This window comes from Aegilops tauschii, chromosome 7 (assembly GCF_002575655.3).
Source record: "Aegilops tauschii subsp. strangulata cultivar AL8/78 chromosome 7, Aet v6.0, whole genome shotgun sequence".
Lineage (NCBI taxonomy): Eukaryota > Viridiplantae > Streptophyta > Magnoliopsida > Poales > Poaceae > Aegilops > Aegilops tauschii.
The window spans coordinates 95,513,258-95,524,424 of record NC_053041.3 but is presented as its reverse complement, the minus strand read 5'-3'; the positions used below and the strand labels follow the sequence as shown (position 1 = coordinate 95,524,424).

The following is an 11,167-nucleotide window of genomic DNA, read 5'->3' as shown; positions in this document are numbered from 1 at the left end:
CAAGATGTAGACTACTCTTAGTATGAGCTCTTGGGACATCCCGTGTGAGTGCGACGAAGAAAGGGTGACCCGTTTTGTTGCCTCCTATCATGCCATTCGACGTCCCGCAGCGCATGATGATCTTCAGAAGGATCTCATTGAGGAGTGGTGGGCTTGGGATGGCCGACAAAGAGCATCATGATTTGTGCGTTTGATGTTGATTGTTGAACTATTTGTTGTATTATTGAACTATTTGTTGTATTGAACGATAAATTATTTGTTTGAGTTGTAATATTTATTGTTGATTTATTTTGTTTGTGTTTGATCTTTTTGCTTGTGTTTGGAATGCATATATTGTTTGTGCGAGAGTCGCGCACGCTATATTTTTACGCGCCGCAGGAGCTACGTGCGCGCTTTATTTTAGCGCGGCTGCGGGAGCGAGCGATGCCTGCCGCGTCAAATCAGGCGATGAGCGCACGGCAAAATAGTTTTTAGCGTGCGGCCTGTTCGGCGGCTGTTGGAGATGCTCTGAAGACCGAGCAAATTTTTAGTTTGATGTCGAGCCAGTGGTCAGGACGAGGCGTGGGAGGGAACTAGTGATGAGAACGGAGACGAAAGAAAACTATCTAGCCTAGTCAACCTTTTGTTTAAGCGCTAGCACTAGTCAATCTGGTAGTCAACCGAAAGAGATAACTCCTTAGAACAAACGGAGATTTCCCTTCGTCCCGCCGTGTAGATAACACCGCAACAACGGAAAGCCTGACGCTTCCGTGCTCAATTTTCTCGCTTGACACCCCTCCTTCCGGTGCATTAGGCGTCCACACGAAAGAACATGTTTGATTGCCCGCATACATCTCAACCAGTCACTCGCCATACGAAAAGAGGTTGTTTGATTGTTTCTCTCTTATTATTAAGGATAACAAGCCATTGAAGTTACCTCGCATATTGCTCGCATCAAAGATCATTGGCCTCTAACTTATTAGAAACTTATATTATATTGCAAAAAGAAAAGAAAAAACATCACGAGCAGGTTTGAGGTACTTATTTGCCACCTCCACATAAAATAAGGCAAACAAACATTTTCTTTATAGTTTGGCATTTACCAACATGGCGTAAGACAAGCGCATTTTGTTCTTTATCAATCACAGTACTTGACTCAACAAGTAGCAAAAACATCACAACATGTTGAATTAGATGTGTTGTATTGAACATGGTGTATTTTGATTGCTGCTTTATGGTTCTAAGGAATGTGGCCAGTAAAGAACAAACAACAGTGGTTTTGTGATATGTTGGTAAATGTGGAACTCTAAAATAAAGGTTTGTTGGCCTTTCATGTGAAGGAAACAACTTGTAAATACCTCATGTCTACTGTTGATGCTTTATTGTAGAATATACATAAATTTCAAATGGATAGAGGCTAAGGATACGATTGTGAGAGCAACATACGAGGTGAGCTCAATGGCTTGTATTATTGATCCTGGGAGAAAACATCACGACCTATTATGTTAATCGTTTTTCGTACTAGCTGCATTTTGTTGTTGTGGTTACCTTAAGGAAGCATAAATGGATTGATGATTATTTTACATGATCTCTGCATAACACGGGTGGCGTTTAGACGGATGACGGCGCTACTTCTTCGAGTCAGTCTTCTAGACTTCAATCCTCCTCAGGTTCGTCAGTGGGGATAGACGGAGCTCCGACGTAGATTCTTGCCAGCTCCTTGGGACGGTGAGGTTAGGGTTTCTCGTCGTACGTACGCAATAGTGATATTTGGTGTCAGGTATTTCAGATCGATTTAAGGATTCAGCGGCAACGACTACGGCTCCGGGGCATTGGTCCTTAGGGCATGTGTGCGAAGACTTCCCGACTGTCGTCGACAAGATCAGGCCAACTCCAGTATGGGAGCGGCGACAACGGTGAATCTTTATAATAAATTTGATCATTTTTGCAAAAAAAATATCATATTCATCAGGCACAGAAAAAAGATCAACCTAGTCAGATTTCTCCTCGGCTTTGGACAAGGAAATCACATAAGCGGCAATGTGTATCACAAGAAACTACGGTTACAAAAAGCCTAAAATCTAAAAAGTGCGTACGCACTATTTGATGTTCCCGAGTGGCCGCTCTGCCACACACATGCATGTGTACTTATTTTGTCTCGTAGCGCATGTTGGTGCTGGCATTAAATGTGTTCACACTAATCCCACGAGAGAAAACAGATTCACGTAATTTTTTTCGGGATTTCAAATTATTTTAAAACCATATCTTTTAAACCAAACGTCAGAATTCAGTTCCGTTTTCACCGTTGGATTCATCGCGACGAGATCTTTGAAACTAGATCCCGCATGGGTATGTTTCGACAAAAAAAATTTATGCCAACTTTTGATGCTATATGGTGCAACTTTAGTACTACATGGTGCAACTTTTTTTAAATCAACTTTTGGAGCTGCATGATCTAACTTCATATGAGGCTGCAACCTACCAACCATGACAACTTGATGTGCAACTAGTCTACTGCCCCGACCAACTATCTAGTAGTCGATGTGCAACCGTTGTCTCTAGTCGTGGATGTATAGTTTTTTTATAGTTGACACACCCTGCCCCACCTCCCCTACTGGCGATATGTGCAACTTAGTCTGTTGTTCGGGCCAACTCCCTATTACTTGACGTGCAACTCCTTCCCCTCCCTACTTGTAAATATGTAGTTTGAATTGGCGGGGGCATCAAACGGAGTTGCACAAAGTCTGCTAGACAGTTGGCTGGGGCAACATATGAGGTTGCACATCTCACAAGCAGGGATAGTTGGATGGTGAGATTCCACATACATGAGGGTAGTGACAAGTTACATATTCATTTAGGTAGTGAAAAGTTGCATATAAACAGGGCGCGAAAGTTGAACACCCCACTAGAGGAGTGGTTCGGACCGAGTGCTACTAGGGAAATTCCACATCCACAGGGTATGAGGGAAAGTTGCACATCACTGGTAGACAGTTGGCCGTGGCAGTATCCGAAGATGCACATCCACTGCTAGACAGTTGGCCGACGTAGCAAACGGTGAAAGCACAATCACTGGCAGGGGGAAAGTGGGAAAGTTGCACATCAACTACTAGGCAGTTGGCCTGGGCAACACACAAATTTGCACATCTCACTTGAAGGAGGTAGTTTTGAAATGGAGGTGACATCAGTGAAAACTACACATTCACGGGGTAGGCGGAAAGTTGGACATCCACTGTCAAGTAGTTGCACATCGGCTGCTATTCAGTTGCACAAAACAAAGACAAAATTGCACACAAAAAATATTCGTAGAAACAAAACCACGTGGGATCTAGTTTCGAAGAGCATGACCCGAGAATTTCAATGGTGAAAACGGATTTGAATTCCGACACGCGGTTTGAACGTTATGGCTTTTAGAAAAAAAAATACAAATTAAATACGTTTACACAGCAGATTGCCACATTAAATATACTATCTGAGAATGCAAGCATGCACGCATGCAAACTAGTTGGATCATGCAGTCACATGGATGCATGCAAACTACACTGGGGGGATCAGATGTAATTATGTGCGTTTGAGATTTCTTAAACGGACATAAACTTTCCTAAAATAGCAGGGAGACATAATCTTCCCTACTCGGCCGTCGCTAGACGCGTCCAACAAAAAGTTACTCCTACAAAAATGTGACCTCCAGATAAAATCGATCCGCGCACTCGATTGCCTAGAAGAACAGAGGCTGAGCGCATAGGACCGATCGATCAACCAAAAATTTGTTCGTCATCTCCAGCGATGTTGCCGACGAGCCATCTAGCGAGACCGATGGACGAGCTACTCAAGCGGCACGACCGGCCGGAGCCTGACGGCCTCGCCAGCGCTCGTACCCCTCCAGCGCGTGCTCCGCGCGACGCCGCACGTCCTCCTCCGACGCCAGGAGCTGCTGCACCGCCACCGCCTCCGCCGCCGCGAGTCCGGCCTTCGCCTTCTCCGCCTCAGCCTCCGCGGCCCGCTTCAACGCGGCGAGCTCGGCCCTCTTCTCCACCGCCTCCGCCCGAGCCGCGGCGAGCTCGGCCTGCGCCTCCCCGGCCCGCTTCGCCACGGCGAGCCAGCCTTTCGCCTTCTCGAGCTCCGCCTTTGCCTGCTTCCCTTCTGCCGCCTGCTTCGTCGCCGCGAGCTCGGCCTTTGCCTCCTCCAGCTGCTCCCGCAGCGCCGCGGCCTCGCGCTCCCTGGCCGCCAGTTTCTCCTCCAGCTCCAGCGCGTACCGGAAGGAGAACGACGCGTAGTTCGCGGCCTGAACACAACGAACGCGATCGATCAGCGTCCGGAGGGAGCCCGGACGAGCACCTAGCGTCGCAATTGCTGGCATACCTGGAGAATCGCTGCAAAGCTCGACTTGACGACGTCGGAAGGCTCGTTGGCCGCGAACGCGCGCTCCAGCGGCGTCGAGACGGCGCCCTGCAGCAGCTCCCTTGCAGCATCCCAGTCCATTGTGTCCCCGGCGTGCCTTGTGCTTGCGGCGATGTGCTGTGGCTTCCGGGAGAAGCCGGGCGGTGGCGCGCACACGCTGGACAGCGGCGTGTTCAGCAGTGAAAGAGGCGGGACCTCCTCCTCGCCGTTGGCTTCCTCCAGACCCCGCTTCTCCCCGCACAGAGATAGCGACCCTGCTGCGTCGCCGCCCGGCTCAGCCTTCACCCTGTTCGTCGACGCCGACGCCCGCGCGTCCGCCTTCTCCGCGAGCATAGTCTTCATCCTGTCGTGGGCAGAGGGATACATGCCTGTACACAAGAGCAACATTAGCGCTCAATGAAACAGGGGAACCAGAGGATTTCGGTGTTCAGTTACCTTTGGAAGTAGTGATTGCCATTGCGGCGGCAAGGTTGCTGGTGGTGAGATACGCGTTGAGATCAACGGCCGCGCCGCCGTAAGCACGCAGCAATTTGGCCGCCCACTGATTTTCCTCGCCGGTTAGCACCGGCATCACCAGTGAGCTCTTGGACGGCTCGCGCCACTCCATGGCGCAAGGCCACGGCTCCGGCGACGAGAGGAAGAAGAACTCGTGTTTCCAGTCCTTGAAGGAAATGGAATACGGGTGCGGCATCCCCGTGAAGCGCAAGTCGGAGCTGTCCCTGGACCGGAAAAAGTACCAGCCTTTCTTGTGCTTCTGGGAGACGTTGGACAGCAGGAAGAAACGCCGGAACACCGCGAGCGACGGCGGCACGCCGGTCAGGTGGCAGAGCACGAGGAAGCCGGCCATCATGCGCCACCCGTTGGGCGTGAGCTGGGCCGGCGCGATGCCGAAGTGGGCGAGGGCCTCGCGCAAGAAGCCCTCCAGCGGGACGCGCATCCCGGCCTCCAGCGCTTGTGCATACACGCAGATGGCCCTGGGCGGCGTGGTCGAGTTCGCGCACAGGTCCCCGGCGGGGCGCGCGGTGTACTGGTTCTTGGGTACCCCGTACTCGTCGCAGAGCGCGTCGACCTCGTCCTGGGTGCGCAGGAACGAGGCGAAGCCCTTGGGGTCCGTGGGCCTGGACGCCGCGGCGGCGGTGGCGACGCCGTGGCCCGGGTTGGCGGAGGGAGAGGAAGACATGGTGCGCGTCGGTGCTCCTGCCGCCTGCCGGCTGGCCGGCGTGGTGACGCTGGTCTTCCCGGGGCGCGTCTTGAGTCCTGCTCGCTGTCCTGTCCTGCAAGGCTGCAAGTGCAGCGGATAGATGAACTTGCGGACAAAAGTGCACACGCGATTTTGGAGTTGAGGCCTCTTTTGCACGTTCAAACTTGCAGAAAAAAGTGCACCTGTGCAGTACATGTCATACCATTTTTCGTTTTCTCTTATCGTTTGTGTACATCACCCATGTGCAGAGTAAATTACACAAATCATCAACTATTTGTTTTAATTTTGCACAAAAGACCCACTCTATAGGTTTGTTGCAAAAAACATCAGATACGGTTGTAATTCGTTGAAGCTAAGTCTAATCCAGCGTTTTAGATATGTTGATGTGACTTTCACGAGTGAGTCCTGCATGTAAGTACGCGTGTGGCAAAGCAAACCAGCCACATTAGTCAGCAGGTCAAACCGACGACTTTTGATTGCAGTGTTAATTAATCCATTAAAAATTGACTCAAAATTCAAATATTTCAAAAAAAGCTAAACAATTCCAGCGAACCACACATGTATCCTGACATGCAATACTATTCTAAAAAAAACATAGCTCATTTGGACCAATGCTTGGTAAATATTGAAAGTTGCTGTTGTTTCATTCAAATTTGATTCAAAATTAAATATTCTCAAAAAATAAAAAATAAAATCTAATAAACATCAATGTATCCAAAACTGATCTGAAAATTTCAACTCATCTCGAGGAAATTTAGGAGATATTGTCAATTTTAGTTAGCTCATTCTTTTTTATTCAAAATAAAAAAATTGGAAAAATGCAAAACAATTCCAGTAAATGGTACATGTACTGAATACTAATCTTGGGAATTTTTTGTCTCAATTAGGCCAAAGTTTTGGGACATATTAGAAAATTTAACTGGCCGGCTGATCTAGTCGCTTTTCCTTGTCATGCCTGCACATACAAATGGGACCCACCCATCATGTGTTGGGGAACGTAGTAATTTCAAAAAAATTCCTATGCACACGCAAGATCATGATGATGCATAGAAACGAGAGGGGAGAGTGTCGTCCACGTACCCTCGTAGACCATAAGCGGAAGCGTTATGACAACGCGGTTGATGTAGTCGTATGTCTTCACGATCGACCGATCATAGTACCGAACGTACGGCACCTCCGCGATCTGCACACGTTCAGCTCGGTGACGTCCCACGAACTCATGATCCAGTAGAGCTTCGAGGGAGAGTTCCGTCAGCACGACGGCGTGATGACGGTGTTGATGAAGCTACCGATGCAGGGCTTCGCCTAAGCACCGCTACGATATGACCGAGGTGGATTATGGTGGAGGGGGGCACCGCACACGGCTAAAAGATCAATGATCAACTTGTGTGTCCATGGGATGCCCCTCCCCTGTATATAAAGGAGTGGAGGAGGGGGGAGGGCCGGCCCTCCTATGGCGCGCCCTGGAGGAGTCCTACTCCCACCGGGAGTAGGATCCCCCCCTTCCCTAGTTGGAGTAGGAGAGGAAGGGAAGGAGGAGTAGGAGAGAAGGAAAGGGGGGCCGCCACCCCCCAAACCTATTCCAATTCGGCCTCCTGCCCAAGGGGGGCGCACCAGCCCCTTGTCGGCTGGTGTGCTTCCTTCTTATGGCCCATAAGGCCCATAACTTCTCCCGGGGGGTTCCGGTAACCTCTCGGTACTCCGGAAAAATGCCCGAACCACTCGGAACCTTTCCGATGTACGAATATAGCCTTCCAATATACCGATCTTTACGTCTCGACCATTTCGAGACTCCTCGTCATGTCCGTGATCTCATCCGGGACTCCGAACAGCCTTCGGTACATCAAATCACATAAACTCATAATACCGATCGTCACCAAACGTTAAGCGTGCGGACCCTACGGGTTCGAGAACTATGTAGACATGACCGAGACACGTCTCCGGTCAATAACCAATAGCGGAACCTGGATGCTCATAATTGCTCCTACATATTCTACGAAGATCTTTATCGGTCAAACCGCATAACAACATACGTCATGCCCTTTGTCATCGGTATGTTACTTGCCCAAGATTCGATCGTCGGTATCATCATACCTAGTTCAATCTCGTTACCGGCGAGTCTCTTTACTTGTTCCGTAATGCATCATCCCGTAACTAACTCATTAGTCACATTGCTTGCAACGCTTATAGTGATGTGCATTACTGAGAGGGCCCAGAGATACCTCTTCGATACATGGAGTGACAAATCCTAATCTTGATCTTTGCCAACCCAACAAACACCTTCGGAGACACCTGTAGAGCATCTTTATAATCACCCAGTTACGTTGTGACGTTTGATAGCACACAAGGTGTTCCTTCGGTATTCGGGAGTTGCATAATCTCATAGTCAGAGGAACATGAATAAGTCATGAAGAAAGCAATAGCAACATATTAAACGATCAAGTGCTAAGCTAACGGAATGGGTCAAGTCAATCACATCATTCTCTAATGATGTGATCCCGTTAATCAAATGACAACTCATGTCTATGGCCAGGAAACTTAACCATCTTTGATTCAACGAGCTAGTCAAGTAGAGGCATACTAGTGACACTCTGTTTGTCTATGTATTCACACATGTACTATGTTTACGGTTAATACAATTCTAGCATGAATAATAAACATTTATCATGATATAAGAAAATATAAATAACAACTTTATTATTGCCTCTAGGGCATATTTCCTTCATCATGAGCATTGAGGTGTCAGGTGCGCACGCCTGTATCGGCGTGATGTGCGTGTCGAGCAAGAGCAAGAGCCGAGCTTGCAGGGCACACACACCTCACCAGAGGAGGGTGAGCGTGAGCCGTGCAACCACGTGAGCAGGAGGATGAGGGTGACCATGCAACCGAGCAGGCGGGGCGGTCGCCGCGTCGTGCTTGTGGGACTTCCGGTCGCCTGCTCCGTTATGGTAGGCCACATTCGCCCCAAGTGCTGCTACAGTGGCGCCATGAGTGGGTGCAGGTACTGCTGGGTGTACAACCTCATGATGGTGCGCATCGAGGGGGGCGGCGGGTGGGCGTCCGGCATCATGGTTGCGTGGGCACCACCACATATCAAATATTCGATGAAATGTGAGAGAAATTTAGGCAGACATTCATAATTAGCGTTGGATGGTTGCTTCCAGCGAAGCTGTCTGCGGAAGCGTCCGCCGATTGCGGTGTCTGTTTTGCGGTATTGCGTTGGGATGCCCTAATAGTTTTGCAAAACTTTTGGAAGCTTTCATGTTAAAACATGTAGCATAGTTGTTTAAAAGAAATGAAACTTTAATATACATAGCATGGAATACGCACGAACTAGTTTCGAAAATCTGTAGAAAGTAAAATTAACGTTAGCACATATAGTACAAAAATGTGAAATGGAGACCGAGCTCCATGGAGGCCTTAATTTTGAAAATTTCAAATTAGTTCTTCTATGTTTAAAAAATATTTACGGTGCTAGGGTTCAGGGGTGAAGACCCTAGTCCGTCCTGTCGGACTCGACAATAGTGGAGTGTGATTTTCATCACCCTCTTGAAGGCGCAGTCGCGAGGCCCCGACACTTTCTGGTTGCAGCTGTCCGATGGCTTTAGGCTTGCCATCTTCCTAACATGTAGCTCCCTCGACTCTAGCGTAGGGTGGTCCTGGTGGTCTTCTATCTTTTTTTGTGGTCCTGGTGTTCTTCTATCTTTTACACGTGTCCCCTTGGTCTCTGTTCTCGGTCTTTGTTATCGCATCATGGGAGTGACGGTCCACGGTCCAAAGTGATAGGACAGTCTAAATGGTGAGCCGACCCCTTCTGGAGATGGGTTGGTGTATTCGGTACTACGGTGCCTGGTGGGTTCTCAAGGCGGCGCGGTTTGGTCTTGTTCGGTAGTCTTGAGTGTCTCTTGTTAGGTGTGGCGTCCCAAATTTCCCATGGTTAGTGTTAGGTCAGTTGCACTTATGCATCTTGCTTGTATGTTGTATCTTTTTTTCCTTTGACCTGCTTGTATAAGGATGTTATAATCAACTTATAATATCGGTTCGGTCATTTGTGGTTAAATCCTTTTCGAGAATATAGTTAAGAGAATTTAGAAAAATTTATTTTTTAGTGGATATAAATTTTTTATACTTGTTCTATAAGAAAAAAAAATTGCACCCACAGAAGCCTCGTGTTTAGATCGGATACGCACGCACATCCCCTACCTTTCAAACCTAATCTTTAATACATTTCTATATTTTATTAAGGGTCCGCCTAAGTTCAGTCGACTAAGTTTTAATCAAGTTTTGGTTGACGTCCGCACAGTTGTGTTGTTACGAAAGGCATGGCTAGATGGTGCAACGGGTGACACGACATGCTGCGAACGGCAAGGATATACGCCGCGAGGCATGAGGTTGCCATTATTCTTCCATATAGGAGTACCATCCCTTATGTTCAACCGACCAAACATTGGTATCCGTGTAAAACTGGTTACTCCTGTCCCAGGGGCCATCGCGTGAACCAAACGCATCGTACGTATTGCAGGGCCGGGGAGAAGAAAAGGTAAGCGAGAGGCAGCGTGGGAGTGTTCAGCTCGGTCCATGGAGGCTTGCGGCGCTTTTAAAAGGCAACAGAAGCCTAGAGATAAAAGGATTCGTTCGTGTAAAAAGAAACGGGAAAAACAGAGAGGACAAAGGCAGCGCAGCTTCCGGGTCTTTGTTTCGGTCCCACGACCCGACGTCCGTCTGCCCATGCTGACGTCGGTCTGTGCATGCATGCATGCATGTCCTTGCGTTGCTTCCTTCCTCTGGAAGGCAGGCGCCTGGGCTGGCTGTCTCTCTCGCTCAGCTCCGTCAAGTCACGGCGCAGCGGCACGCACCTGCGCCGTCGGTCGCATTCTCTTCATTCTCTGCGCCTGCAACTCTGGCCTCTGACTTGAATCGTTGCGCACCGTGTTGGTTTCATTTGGCAATGGAACCGGGAAGACCCCTCTCTGTTATTCTAAAATAATAATAATTCTAGTGTGCTTTCAAAAAAATAAAAATTGCTAGCCTAGCCTAGCCTAGCAGCGGGAACAAAAGATTTACTTGCTGTTGAGCCATCAAGGCATGGAGTGGTGATGCGAGGTGAAAGGAAGGAAAGCAGCCGTGGTGGTGTAGACGGGTCTAGTCCAGTCAAGGAAAGAAGGCTCGCTCCAAGACAAAGGTCTCCCTTTGACGGCGCGACCACAGAAAGGCTGCCACTTCCGCGCACCATTTTTCTCTCTCGTTTGATTCTCCTTCCGACGCATCAAGGCCGTCCACACGGAACATAGCGCGCCACGCACGGATACACCATGGGTCCAACAAACGCATCTATATCTATCTATCTATCTATCTATGGATCAAAAAAGAACAACAAAATTAACAGAGTGACTACTATCATAAAGCCATGATTTTGTGATGTACTCCCTCCGTAAACTAATATAAGAGCGTTTAGATCACTAAATTAGTGATCTAAACGCTCTTATATTAGTTTACAGAGGGAGTATATATCATCAACAAATCAAGACATGTGTGTGTGTGGCAGATTGCTTCAGATCGTCCAAGCCGCTGAGCTGAAATAAATCGCCT

At 48.6% G+C, this 11,167-nt stretch overlaps 1 protein-coding gene across 1 annotated transcript; it reads right to left on the bottom strand.

The window, feature by feature from the left end:
• Window positions 1-2,744: 2,744 nt before the first annotated feature.
• On the bottom strand, window positions 2,745-6,256 carry LOC123493367 (uncharacterized). Its single transcript, XM_020323332.3, has 3 exons — window positions 4,813-6,256; window positions 4,339-4,745; window positions 2,745-4,261 (listed from the first exon to the last, which is right to left on the bottom strand). Exons 1-3 carry the CDS (start codon window positions 5,771-5,773, stop codon window positions 3,806-3,808), a joined length of 1,824 nt encoding a protein of 607 aa, XP_020178921.1. The 5' UTR covers window positions 5,774-6,256; the 3' UTR covers window positions 2,745-3,805.
• Window positions 6,257-11,167: the final 4,911 nt, after the last annotated feature.

Coding starts and splice junctions, on each gene's coding strand:
- LOC123493367 (XM_020323332.3), bottom strand. CDS start 5,773: ATGTACTGCACAGGTGCACTTTTTTCTGCAAGTTTGAACGTGCAAAAG. Junction 4,746..4,812: donor GGCAATCACTACTTCCAAAG/GTAACTGAACAC, acceptor TCTTGTGTACAG/GCATGTATCCCTCTGCCCAC. Junction 4,262..4,338: donor GCTTTGCAGCGATTCTCCAG/GTATGCCAGCAA, acceptor CGTTGTGTTCAG/GCCGCGAACTACGCGTCGTT.